At 34.7% G+C, this 14,217-nt stretch overlaps 1 protein-coding gene across 5 annotated transcripts; it reads left to right on the top strand.

The window, feature by feature from the left end:
- Nucleotides 1-175: 175 nt before the first annotated feature.
- LOC144575329 (protein SEMI-ROLLED LEAF 2-like) lies at nt 176-11,022 on the top strand. 5 transcript variants are annotated; one of them, XM_078325424.1, is made up of 20 exons: nt 176-599; nt 847-1,166; nt 1,819-1,893; nt 2,479-2,594; nt 2,995-3,106; nt 3,705-3,833; nt 3,917-3,964; nt 4,441-4,547; nt 4,799-4,998; nt 5,533-5,819; nt 6,019-6,168; nt 6,477-6,800; nt 7,362-7,511; nt 8,009-8,084; nt 8,614-8,741; nt 9,145-9,345; nt 9,474-9,608; nt 9,850-9,978; nt 10,070-10,261; nt 10,651-11,022. In XM_078325424.1, exons 2-20 carry the CDS (start codon nt 1,032-1,034, stop codon nt 10,798-10,800), a joined length of 2,844 nt encoding a protein of 947 aa, XP_078181550.1. In that variant the 5' UTR covers nt 176-599; nt 847-1,031; the 3' UTR covers nt 10,801-11,022. The 5 variants fall into 5 exon arrangements, with proteins under 5 accessions (XP_078181550.1, XP_078181549.1, XP_078181553.1 ...); XM_078325423.1 differs by having other exon boundaries at nt 9,471-9,608; XM_078325427.1 differs by having other exon boundaries at nt 359-599; nt 2,990-3,106.
- The last annotated feature ends 3,195 nt before the right edge of the window (nt 11,023-14,217 follow it).

Raw genomic sequence — 14,217 nt, 5'->3', positions numbered from 1 at the left:
CAAATAATAAGGACCCCTACATCACCCCCGAATAGGCACCGGACACGTCGGTCGCGCAAAAGTTAAGATATCTCAGAGGATACGCACTCGTCAAAATTGGGTATCGTGGACTGGACCTGAATCAGGGAATCGTATCCTCTGTGGAGCCAATCGCTGCGCCAATCAATAGTTTGAATTGAACTATTCTTACCTATAACCTATTCCCATTTATTTATTTTTTATTTTTTATTTAATTCAATTCATGAAAACTTCATATAATTTGCCTTTCGAGTTTCGTCATCATCTCTTTCATATTCCCATATAACCGCTGTCAAATGAACTGGTCATAACTCCTAGCAGCTCCTTCCCAAACCAAACCAAACCACACCGAGTTAATGCCAAAGCTAGAGAGAGAAACAAACTAACAAACTAAACGGAGGAGGAGATCCCTAAATCTTGCTGTATAGAGACCTCAATTCTTTGCATTTTTGTAGATTTTTTTGGCCAAACCTTGCATTCCATTCCCCTCTGTTGTTCGAATCAAAATTCGGCCAAAAGAAGACAATAGAGAATCGCGGCTTCCCCTTTTCTCTAGCAGGTGGTGCCAAACACATGATTTGGTATGTTTTGTCTTCTATTCGATTATGATTGTTTTATTTTTTCTTGCCCTTTGATCAAATATCGAAACAAAGCAAGCGTAAAATTTGTTTGATGGATCGATTCCTTCTCCTTGCGTTGCCAAATTACTAAATTCTTGCCTTTTGGTATCATGGAGTATACTGAATTCTTTCCCTTTATTGAAATGTATGTATTTAGAGAACTTAATAGTTCCCCCTTTTCAATCATTCATTTGCATTTATACTGCAGATTCATATTATGGCACTGAAAACCCGATTAGAATTTTATGCTACAGGAGAAATTGAGTTTCAAATTGGGGTTCTTGCGTGATTTTTAAGTGAGAGGAAGGAAACGGGGAGTGATCGACCCCCTTCCCCCTCAAAAAAAAAAAAAAAAAAAAGCAAAGAGAGAAAAGATTAGAAAATAAAGGAAAAATGGGGGTTGTGTCAAGAAAAGTGGTGCCGGTTTGTGGTAAGCTATGCTTCTTCTGTCCCGCTCTCCGTTCTCGATCAAGACAACCTGTCAAACGGTACAAAAAGATTCTTGCCAATATATTCCCTCGATCTCAGGTTTTATTCCTATCTTTTAGTTATTAAAATTTAACTGTTCTATTTATACTATAATTCTGTATGCACTCATTGGTCCATTCATATTTTATGAGCACACACTCTCATTTTTTATTTCTAATTTACTGCAAAACCCCTACTGCACAAATGATACGAGAAAAAATAACTGTACAGAAAGATGTGGAGAACATCCCATGTTTTATTGAGGGATAATTGTATGTGCTCAAATTTGTGAAAAACTGATGTAAAAACCCAAGATATCAAACTTGCCTCTGCAAACTAACTACTGTGTCAAAACTCAAAACTCTATTAGACTGTGGTTTTACCTTTTCTCACCTCATTTTATTCCTGATATGGAAGGTAGATATCAAATTTCTGAAATTCGAAGAGAAGACTAAATAGTGAATCTTTTATCTAACTGAATTCTATCCTAAACTGTGCACGCGGCTAAGCTCATGATATCAGGCCGCTTATGTGAACTTCATACTGGGGTTTAGACCCTATTGAATTGAGGCCATTCTGTCTCTTTTTTTTTCACTAATTCTCCTGTTTTACTAAATGGAGGGTTATGCATCAGATTTCTTGATTTTGAAGAGCAAATCAAGATTATCTTTTTCTCTAAGCATTATGTTTCCTTTATGTTTGTAATATGTAGGATGCAGAGCCAAACGACAGGATGATTGGGAAGCTGTGTGATTATACTTCAAAGAACCCAACAAGAATACCCGATGTATGCATTATGTTTTCTTTTCTTTTCATCAGAAATTTTTTGGCTATTTGCAAATGACGTGCAATGCATAATTATGCTGGCAAAATCCTAGCATTTTTGTAGTAACTAATGCTCAGTTTCCTTGAGAGGTGCTTGTGATTTTTAACCCAACCATTAGTGGAAAGTGATGCCCCCGGTTTATTCCATTGCAAGTTCCTCATTTTACCACTAATTTTTCCAAGCTTATTTACTCCCCTAAGCAGAACAACAACAACAATAACAACAACCAAGCCTTTAGTCCCAAACAAGTTGGGGTAGGAGTCCCCTGAGCAGAAATTGAACTATTCAAGGAAAATAAAATGTATGTTTAGTTTCAAGTTAAGATGAACTTGTTGTGTACTTTGAATTGGGTGAGTAGCTATGGAGAAACTTATTGGTAATCTCTGTTTAAATTATTCTGGGTTTTAGTGTTTCAATGTTATTTGCATATAACCCAAAAATTGTTGACAAGTAGAGGCATGTTGGTTGTTATTTGTATTATTGTTTAATTGAAGCGTGTGATCATCTTGGTTCAATATAATGACAAATTAATTGCTTGCTTATCAGATCACAAATTACCTAGAGCAGAAATGCTTTAAAGAGTTGCGGAATGAGCACTTCTATCTTGCCAGAGTTGTACCGCGTATCTATGGGAAGTTACTTTCTTCATGCAAGGCACAAATGTAAGTTATACAATAAACCATCATTAACTCTAATTGACTTTTTTTTTGTGCAAGTACTGTTTTTATGTACCATGTAAAATGTTGAAATGTTTGTGTACCCCAAAAAACAGCAGAAATATCACATTATCCTACAAAGGACAATGCATCTCTAATATAATTTTGTCCTTATTAGAATAGCTCCTTACCATTACATAGTGGTAGCGTTGCTCAAATTCAGTTTTACTATTAGGAAATTATGGAGGAGACTAGATGTAATTTGAACTGTGCTTAAAGTGGAATGTGGGATGTATTTCAGTTAGTGGGACTACAATGCTTTGCAGGGGTATACATAAATGCTTTCTTGGAGGGATTTTATTGTTTTCAGATTGTTTAAATTCTTTGTTTGGGCATGTTAGTACAGGCCTTTACTAGCTCCAAGCTCTCTGACAGTAGTAAGAACTCTCCTTGATCAAGGCCAAGATGAGATGCGTATACTTGGCTGCCTCCTACTTGTTGATTTTCTTACCAACCAGGTATAGCTGTCATTCAACTATTTGGCAAATCTTAATTGGAGCTTTTGCAAACTTCACCAAATGTTTCAGGGGTTAGATGCTGAGAAGTTTTAGTGTCATTACTTATCTTATACCAGCAAAGCAACAACAAAAATCTAAAAAATGAATAAATACCAGAAAATTGAGAAAAATATCTTGCAGAAAAATTACCTTTTGTTTCCTTATTCATTAAGGAGTCCCTAATCTTAAAGAAATTCAGAGTAAGCCCCTGTTGTTAGTTGTTCTCTAACACTATTTTTGTTGCAGACACAATAAGAAGTTTTTATCTGATAAAATAACAAAATGGCTTCAGTTAAATTAGAATATCTATTCGGTGTGGTGTAACATGCAGAAAACTTTACAAGGATATCGTTTACAACTTATAACCCTTGTTATCTTCTCAATGCATACATCATAAAGTGAAAGGGGCTAAGACTAGTGTGGCTGCTTTTTATTTCGAACAGAATAGCAACGTTTTGTAGATAATAAAATGAGAGGGACTTTTTGGAGTATATCTTAAAACCGTGAGAACATTGCAACCTGCTATTATGAAAGTCTTACTGATTTACTATTATTCTAGGTTGGTGGTGCTTACATGTTTAATGTAGAAGGCTTGATCTCAAAGCTTTGTGAGCTAGGCCAAGATTTTAGGGATGATAAGAAGGGTCTGCAATTGCAATCTGCGGCATTGCAAGCTATTGCTTCAATGGTATTGTAGAATAAATTTAATTTGGAGCTTGCTTTGTTGTTTTAAGCTACATGTCTATCTCAAATTTGCCTTGTGTTATCCAGGTGCAATTCATGGGCGATTATTCTCATGTGTCAATGGATTTTGAAAAGGTATGTTTCATTTCTTTTCAGATGTATTAGAGAAGTTTCCTTGTTGTTTAGTGACTGTAGCCAATGGGCCTTTGTCCATTGAATAGTTACTTGCCTTTCACCACAGTTAAGTATATTTTATTTTTGGAGGACGAGATCACAAGAGTGTTTGTGCTAAATACTTTTTGAAAGTGAGCTCAGTCCAATATTTGTCAAATTTCTAATTTAAGTCTGAGGTTTGTTGGAACTATTTTGTAATCACTATTGCCTGTCATAATACTTATATCAATTATCAATTTGATACCTAACTATTAGAACTGTGAAAACAAAGTATAGAAGATTTGCTTGGAATTTCTGGAGGGACTAAGTGCAACTGCTTTGACATTTAGGGGAATTTATGTGGTCCATCCATTACCAGCTTTTGAACTAGCGCCTGGTCATATACTGCATGTATACCTATTTCGTTTTTAATTTGGACTTTCCATGTTTTGTGGTAGATTGTGTCAGTTACCATGGAGAACTATAAAGTGGTTGAGAGTCCCTCTAAAGCTGGATCCACACCGACTCAGAATCAATCAGGAAATAAAGAAATAGTTTCTATATTGTGAGGCCTCTCATGCTGTTTTATTTTCTTTTATATTTTTTTAAAAAGTACAGTCAATGATGGTTATAATTCCTCATCAGCCATCACTGCTAATACTAACAAAGTATTAGGAACACTAAGAGTTAAGCTAAGCATCATAGTGAAAAATAAATTCATGAAAAATAATAGTTATAATGAGAACAATGAATAATGTATGTGTAACCAACATCAAAATTTAGCTAAGGGTTTTGAATGATTGTGTTTCTTTTCAGGGATGGTTCACACAACAACCCTGAATACTGGTCTAGGTTTTGTTTGCAGAATATGGCAAAATTAGCCAAGGATGCAACTACAGTACGGCTTGTACTTGAGCCCCTCTTTAGATATTTTGATAGCTCGGATTGTTGGACTACTGAAAGCGGTATCGCAACTTCAGTCTTGTCAGAGATGCAGCTTTCTATGGATAGTTCAGGTGCTGTTTCTTGCAAATTCGTCACATAATCCTAAAACAGTTCTAGTGTATGTCAAGGTTTACTGGACACCTGTATAATATTGTTAAACTGGAAAGAAGTCTGACCACTGCCTAGAAAATGAATACCAAAACCATGGCAACAAGAAAAAATTAGGCACCTAAAATGAGAGGATATTTTGTGATGTTTGGCTGGAAGTGAGTATAAGCTATGTTAAGCCTTGCATCCTGCCTAAAAGTATTTTGGTCAAGACACTGAAACCAAGAAAACTGGAGAAGAAAGAAAATAGATCTAGCTGCTGTCTTCTGCTTTTTTATTAGTTTCATAATACTGAATGGTTTTTAGGAGGAAAGGTTTAAAACTAACTGCACATATGCATTAAATTTCCCATAAAGTAGGTGCCTTTGTACAAAATATATGAAGTCAGAGGGTTTTTGCTACACTCCCTTGATATGAGAAGGGTTTTCTCTGCAAATGGCTCATTTTGATACTTCTTCAGAGGGTCATCCTTTGACTGTTATTTTACAAATTTTCAGGGCAAAGTAGCCATTTACTACTATCCATTACAGTCAAGCACCTAGACCACAAGAATGTGGTAAAGCGGCCACTTTTGCAGTTAAACATACTGAAGGCGGCAAGTCAGCTTGCACAGCAAGTGAAATTCCAGGCCTCGGTGCATATAGTTACTGCAATTAGTGACCTGGTGAGGCACATGCGCAAGTGCATGCAATTTGCAATAGAGACATCAGAAGATGATGACAGCAGTTCAAACTCAGCTCTTCATTCAGCCTTGGAGGCATGCCTTCTGCGATTGACTGAGAAGGTTATGCAATGTTTTATATTTTTTCTATATTTTATTTCTGATGGGAAGTGATAATTAATTAGTCATAGCAAAGAGTATTGTGTGTCAATGATTCTCATACATCGAGTTCTTTGCAGTATTCAAGTATTGTCCCATGTTACTGACTTGGGAGAAATAGTTCATGGTTGTATTTCTAAAATAATTATCTTATGATGGAAAGGTAGGTGATGTGGGGCCTATTCTTGATATTCTAGCTGTTGTGCTTGAAAGTATATCTTCTACTGCAACTATAGCCAGAGCAACTATTTCGTCAGTTTACCGTACTGCAAGGATAGCAGCTTCTGTTCCTAATTTGTCTTATGATAAGAAGGTAATTTCCTCTTTTCACATGGCATTATAAAGTTGTAAATCAAACCATAAAAAACAATTATAATAAAATAATTATCTTTTTGAGAGGAATAGCACACTTAATGTTAAAAGGCTGCATGACGTATCAATTTCCACCTCTGATCATATGCATTCTGATATTTTTAAACAACATAAATGCCTGAAATCATATTATATGGTATCAGGCTAGGAAATAAATAAAAAAATAAAAGTGACCTTGTCAATATTCGATACTTGTTAACAGTACACAATATTATAATTCTGGATGAAAACTGCTGTATATACTTTCAGGTATTTCCAGAATCTCTGTTTCAGCAGCTACTCATGGCAATGACGCATCCTGATCATGAAACTAGAGTCGGCTCGCACCGTCTTCTCTCGGCAACTCTTTTTCCTTTACTCAAATGCCCCTGGTCGGTTTTTGACCTCCCAGTTCCTTTGTCTGTTTATGACGCAAAGGGAACTCTTCTAGTTGCGCTTTCAGCGTTCTCTTCCTCATGGGTTGTAAGGGAAAAAAGCATGGAGAGTTGTTCAGCTTCACAGGGAAGATCGGAAATGGATGAGGTGTTGAATGAAGATTGTGAGAAAATCAGTATTGCAAGAACTGAAAGTCATGTATGTCTGAAATATCGACCTTTAATAAAAACACGGGTTATTGGGAGCATTTGAAAATGTTCCTAAACGTACTATGGTCCCTAAATTGGTTCGAGAGATGCAATAGTTTCTAAATTAACTAGTCATAACAAACAGAATAATGAAGTGTTTAAATCTTCTTTTGGATTTAATAAACAAATCCAAATTGTCATTGTGGGTCGTTGGAATGATAAAGATGCAAAAATTGCAAGCTTTGTTTGGTACATCAAAAATTAGGACTACACTTATTTCTCTCAAATTATTTAGGTACCTGCTACGGCATTGCATATGTAATTACATAACCTCTTAGAGTCTCTTTTTTTCCAGTAAGTGCCCTTGTTTCAGGTTTACCAGTCTGATAAACTTACTTGAACTGAGGGCATTTCTGTGAAGAGACTAATCTCCCGGGGTAGATATCCAGTCTGATTCTTTGTTTCTTGATAGATATAGCAAAGGTTGCTGGGTGTGTAGGCAAGCAGTTCTGTCCATAGTAACTGATTCTTTTTATTACTTACCATTTCTCTAATTTATCTATCCAATTAGGAAACAAAGTCAATGCATTTAAGTAGCCAGCAAGTGGGCGTTCTGCTTTCATCAATTTGGAATCAAGCAATCTCAGAAGAAAACAAGCCGGCAAATTATGAGGCGATGGCGCACACTTTTGACCTTGCCTTACGGGTTTTAAAGACTGAAGTAATTTCTTTATATAACAAACATGGAATAATTCTTTTTTTGCCAACAAATTTCAAATTATTAACTGTAACATGTAAAAAATTGAATATCATTCCAGAAAATAAATGAGGGGGGCAGTTTCAGCATCTTTTAAATAAATGGGGTCAAGGAGGGGCGCACACGCAGTATAAAGTATAACTTCCTATGTTATGCAGAGTTAAAAAAGTATATTATATATTCTGTGGAAACATGTATGCTCTTCCATTTTGCAAAAGCATGTTTGAAACTGCCAACATTTATGACTGTACAGCATTGTAATGTACAATTTAGTTCCATGTAAAGAAATAGGTTTAAAACTAGCTGAGGTAAACAGATAAGTTTTTAGCATTAGAAGCCAAGGTATGTAACACTAGTTATCAATTTCACATTTTAGCCAGATCTTTCTTGTTACATCTGCAGTGTTATGTGTTCTCATTTTTTGTGGAAATACTTTAAACACCCGTTATATTTTGTATCAGGATTCCAGCAACAAGGCACTTGTTTGTTGTTTCCAGCTGGCATTCTCTCTGAGGAGCATCTCAGTTAGCCCTGATAGTAAGTTCATAAAAAAACTACATCTTAAACTTTCATTGAAATAATAAAGAAGAACATTGAAGTTTGAGCTTGCGGTGTCTTAATTTCTCTGTTAATTTTTAAAATGGATTCCTAGCTATCAGTGTCAACTATTTTGTCACGAAATTCTAAAATTTGCCTCATTCATTGAATTCTGAAATTTGGGGCATAAGTTAACCCAATGCCTTTGCTTTAAACTCAAAAATGGTTATGTCGTTTATATGCACAAGAAGACTTGCTGTTAAAATAACCTGTGTCACATGAGGAAAATGCTAGTCGCCTAGCAAATAAAAGTACACTTTATCAGGCTATGTCAGTTTCTTAACAAACAAATAATACTTTAGCTCGAAAACACAAAGATGCAGAAGACATCAGGCAAGAAGAAATAATATAGATGCCTCTCAAGAATTTAGTTATATTTTTAATACCTTTGTACTATTCTCTTATCATTTCTCATATAATGGAATCATTTTTGCTTTTTTTTCCTCTTACCTCTCCATGGTAAATGAAGTTTCGTTGCAGGCATCCCGAAAGAGGTCCCTCTACACAATGGCTACAGCTATGCTTTTGCTTTCAGCCAAAGCTAATGACCTGCCCCAGATAGTTGTGCTTGTCAGAGAATCTACTTCAGACCAATTGGTCAGTGATGTCACCTAACAATTGCTAGATATCATTTACATTTGATTTTCATTTGAATCTCTTCAGTTTCAAAACAAGGTCTGGTAGGTTCATGGCCGGATTCTGCATTGTCTAGGGACCAGATTGCAAAAAAAAAAATTGTTACTTCAGGGGCCAAATGTGTTAATTAATAATATACACTTAATTATTCTGTGTTAATTTATATGACTCCAATTGTAAGATGCTTAATTAATAATTTATTAATTTTATGTACATTTAGAACCAAATGTGTTAATTAGTAATTCACATTTAATTGTTCTGTATTAGATCACATAACTCCAGTTGTAAAATGCTCGACTGACATGCCTTTATTTCTTCTTTATTGTTAAATGCTAATGAATAAATAATGCTTATTTTGTGGCAGGTTGATTTGCATTTATCAATTACTGATGATGGCAGTCTGGAACTTGCTTTTTTATCATCTTCCAAAAATGCTGTAATTTACGGCTCTGAAGAAGATGAGGCGGCTGCATCAGACTTCCTTTCGAAATTACACAAGGATGATAAGCAACTCAGAGATGCCGTCATTTCACAATTGGTAGAGAGGTTTGAAGATTTACCTGAGGTAATATGTTTCACACAAAAAAAGCTTAAGTAGTTAAGCTTAACTTATAATTTAGTTGCATGTGGTTATTAATAAATATGTCATGAAGTCTCTTAACTTATAATTAGTTGCATGTTGACTTTCGGCAGGATTTATTAAAAGAACAGCTATTTCAAGAATTCTCACCAGAGGAATCTTATCTTATGAGGGCCCCCCTTTTCATGGAGACAGCAGGACACCCTTGCTCACCCTACTCACTGAATGGAAACCGTCTTTCTGAAGAGGTTATCATTCTCTTTTGAATTGCAAACATCTCACATTCACTCAACAACCCCCTCTTTTCTCACTCTTTAATTGAGAGAGTTTATTCGGGTAGGGAGGGCCTTAGAATTATCTCTTGCTTTCCAGGGGTACATATGATATATACTAGTGTTTCGCATGTTATACAAGACAACTGGAAGTTTTCAGATACATGTAAATCTTTAGACTCTGTCTGACCTTTTGTGACTTTATTTTCAAATGCAGGATTTGGTTCCTTCTCTTGTAGGAGATGAGGACACTTTATTTGAAGAAAGCATTTCTCAATCTGATACTAGAATATCCGAGTCGATCCATTCAAATGATGTTCTGAGTGTCAGCAAGTTGTTAGAATCTGTACGTTGCCACCCCTTCAGAGTAGATAAATAATGATGACATTTTTTTGTGTGTCTACATTTTTTACTATTACTGATACAAAACTTGCCAGGTCATGGAAACAGCACAAGAAGTGATAAATGCACCACTACTGATGAACCCGCTATCATTTGACCAAATGAAAGACCAGTGTGAAGCACTTATGTTAGAGAAACAACAGAAAATGGCAGCTCTGTTGAGCTTCAAGCTTGACCAAGACCCTTTGATAGAAGACAAGCACATGAATGGAGATCCTCTTAATGAGGCATGTTACAGCTTTTGTTTTCATTCTCTAACATTTAACTTCTCCGCGATTAGATGTTCATACAAACATAATGTATGGCCAAATGTATGGCCAAATGTTGGGTATCGGTAGTTTAGACTTTTTATTGCAAATAAGGGGAATTTGGGATTTTAGGCGTTTTTCATCAAGGAAAGAAAAGAGATTTAACCAAAGGTCTGAAACTGGTTTTGCTGGGTCTTGGTTCACTGACATGAATTTGATTACCCCTTTTGACCCATGAATTTGAACCTAGTCCAATCCAACCTCAGTAATCTGACGAGCTTGGTTACAAAATTAGTTAGTATTGTAAAAAAAAATTCAATCTCAGTTCTTTTCTCTTTTTTTTTTCTGTTGTTTACTGTGTCTAACAGGTTTCTTGTAATACTGACTCTGATTCCAAGGAAAAGTTGGCAGAGAAAGGTTACAATTTGCGTTGTGATTCTTCAAGTGGATCTGAAAATTCTTTCAGGCTTCCTCCCTCAAGCCCGTATGACAAGTTCTTGAAAGCTGCTGGGTGGTAAATAAAATGATTGATAGAATAACATCCAATAATTTTTATTCCATCGAGTTTTTGCTAAATAAAAATTGATTTCCATGATGTATATTTTGCAATATTTGGGCGGTTTCCTCTTGTTTCTGTTCTTTTACATGTACAGATAGAGTAGATGTGGTGTACTGCATTCGACATTGTTCAATTCTTTGTATAACAAATAAAGATATTCTGGTAAAGCTTTCTTTGAACATATCGAACCTATCGGACCTTAGAAAAGATGCAACAAATGCTCAAGTTCAAAAGAACGAGCCAAGTTTACATTTTAGCTGAGGCCTAAGTGTGCTTGCCAACTTTGTGGTGTGAAAATTAGTTTGGTCTTTATGCTGCAAAGTTGTACGAAAATCATGCCTATCCACTGTACAGCCCATCAAAAAGGTCCCAAAAGTCCATACAAACATCTATTCCAAGAAAATAAAAAAATGAACCCGCATCCAAAAGACAAAGAACAACTAAAAAAATGCATAATAAATTCACAATTATCATCATTTCTCTGTGAGCATTTTATTTTTGAAATTATGAGTTGGAAATCGAGCCATCTAATACACTTTCAAATCTTTATCTATATAACAGAGAATTTTCTCATCTTATGGATTTTGTTTTCATGATCTCTCACATAAAAGCCACGTGGCTTTGTTACTAGACCAAAAACTTATTTTTTTATTTCTCTGTGAGCTTATGACGCCCTTTGCTAAATTGCACAATACTTGCCAGATAAAGTTAGATAAATGGTGTTAATTAAAAGCATTCTCTCCGATGAAGATTCTTTTTAAGTACTTAGATAAAAAGTTTGTCTAACAGCGAAGGACCAAAAGTCCAAAAGTGTTTAAAAGATAATGTAACAAAAGCTATGGTTGCAGATTGCAACCAAAGAATGTTCCTCGGAACACAAGGGATGCTTTGACGTATAACAGAACAACATAAAACCAAATATCAGGGGAAATCAATCGACGAGAGAGAGAAATATATACTGAGGCCCAATTACAGCCCATAATTTCGGGCAATAAATGAATGATTATTGGTAGAGGAACAGTGACACGCACGTGAGTAGGTAGAAGGTGGTTGTCAGTTTTCCGAAATTTGTGCGCATGAATCCCTAGGGATTGATTAACGGCTAGATGGGCCCATGTCACATGCTTCCCATTCATAGCAGAGGAGACCATATCAATTATCAACCACAAACGCCATGTGGCTCTCTCTCTCTGCACGTTGCACTATGCAATTATGCATAGACTGATAGATTTCAACAAATCACAATTTCACATTTGGTTGCTGTTGCTGGTGCTATAATTTGTCATTTTCCAATTCCACTATGCCATCATAACACACATTGCTGAATTTTAATTAAATTAAAATCTTATTATTTACTTTAGATGGTAAAATATTTATGAATTTTAATATAAGGAGAAAGTATTTACCAAGTGTTCTAAGTTGTCTCTTAATAGAGATGCGCTTGTATTACTCATCATTTTTTGCTAAAGAATAAAAATAAAGAGTGGAATTAAGGTGTTCTTAAGCTCACCAAGTAAAAACTCCAAGTATTATTCTAATAAATGAATGTTAAAATTTACAGAAGCCCATATTTTAAAAGAAATGTGTTCAAACAGAATTATGTTTCATATCCATAATATTTTAGTTGATATTATACCGAATTTCACTAAGATTGTGCTTCAGAACCGATGCCCGTAGAGGAAGGGGCAGGGACAGAGAGGAAGAGAAACGAGGGTTCTTCTCCTCTGAACAGTAATTTCTACACTCCGAATTGGAGGTGACAGATTTCGTCGTCAAAAATCAACACCAAGTCTCTCTCTTCTCCCTTCGAACAGTAACTTCTTCCCTCCGCTCCCTCTCCGTTGCAGGTGAACAACGTGAACAGCCCGACAATCAACGAATTTCTCCTTCCTTTCCTTTAATAATAAAAGGGTTCTCACTCCCTCAGGAGCACAACCCAAGTTACCAATTTCTATGTAAAAAGAAATAGGCTGGACCTTTCGAAATTGTTCAAGTTGTACGACATAACACACATTGCTGCTGCATGATTCCATGTTTATGATTTTATATAAAAGGAGAGATTTTTGTTTCTTGAACAAACTCTTAAGTTGACCAATTAAGTTTGTGGTAATAGTTCCGTATCTTCTTCTTGTTCTTCTTTTTTGAAAGGGTAGATACTCTGCATTTGTCTTTTTAACTTTAGAAATTAGAGATATAACAAAAAAAAATTACGAAAATAATCCATTTTTTTTAAAATATTCAAGGAAACGACTAAAATAGTCATATTTCTGATGAGCTTCAAACGAGAAAGTACAAACTTTCTTTTAAAAAAAACACGTGATATAATTTCTTAAAAAATGATTGAAGTTTTGCCCCATATACATAAAAGGTCATTAATCTAATTTGTCTTAATCTGTCGCGATTAAATCACTTTGTTATGTTTTTATTCTACAAATTTAATATAATGTCGGCATGGACGCTTTCTAATATGATGTGAAAGGTGACATCAAAATTCCTTGCTGTTTATATGTAAAGAAGACCAACTGACTCTATTGATGCAAATAAAAAATTGAGGGGGGTCTCAAGATACAAAAATTAATTAAACTAAATTAATTCTATGATAGATCACCCAAAATAATTAACATATATTTTTATTTGTCCTGTTCAATTTTGAAGTATTCTGTCTTGTTCATTGAACACTGAACACTGATATTAATAACAAAAATTGTCCTTGTATCCATTTTAAATTTTCATAACACAAAAAAATTGTAAAAACGTGCCATACAAATTGTTTTACAAAAAATGCTTTGTGATTTTTTCAAATTTTCTTAACATATCACAAATAAATCCAAATAATTTTCAACAAAATTTTAGGTTTTCCCTTTCACATGGAAAGGTTATGTAATATTAGTTCACAAACTGATGATTTGAAAAATTGGTTTATGTAGTTTCAATTTAATTTTTTTTTTAAAACATTTGATTGAACCTAAACTTAATTGATGGATGGAAAAAATATTTATAAGATGCATGTCGTAACCTACCGATAAATAAATAAATAAATAAATAAGCATGTATCATGTTTGTATTTAAAATTATTTTGTATGCTAGTGTGAAAGCATCCATTGGTGTTGCAGGGTTGTGGGTCCCAATTTTAATTAATTTGAGATTTTTTTTTATGGAATTAATTTGAGAATTCAAGCTGGCATGCCAACTCAGATTGCGTTGAGTCAGGTTGTGAAAACTGAAAAGGCCTTTTAAGTTTTTTCCCCCCATTTTTTTTGAATTTTTTTAGAAACCATAAATAAAAAATAGATTTTACAATTTCCCCCTCTCCATTTTTTAATTTTTTTTAATTTTCTTGATTGATTTGTTTTTTTTTTACAAAAGTCATAAGAAC

The sequence above is a fragment of the Carex rostrata genome, chromosome 24 (assembly GCF_964058835.1).
Source record: "Carex rostrata chromosome 24, lpCarRost1.2, whole genome shotgun sequence".
Classification (NCBI taxonomy): domain Eukaryota; kingdom Viridiplantae; phylum Streptophyta; class Magnoliopsida; order Poales; family Cyperaceae; genus Carex; species Carex rostrata.
Note: the sequence above shows the minus strand (reverse complement) of the source record. Positions and strands in the feature narration are given on the sequence as shown.

Coding starts and splice junctions, on each gene's coding strand:
- LOC144575329 (XM_078325423.1), top strand. CDS start 1,032: ATGGGGGTTGTGTCAAGAAAAGTGGTGCCGGTTTGTGGTAAGCTATGC. Junction 2,595..2,994: donor TCTTCATGCAAGGCACAAAT/GTAAGTTATACA, acceptor ATGTTAGTACAG/GCCTTTACTAGCTCCAAGCT. Junction 4,548..4,798: donor AAAGAAATAGTTTCTATATT/GTGAGGCCTCTC, acceptor GTTTCTTTTCAG/GGATGGTTCACACAACAACC.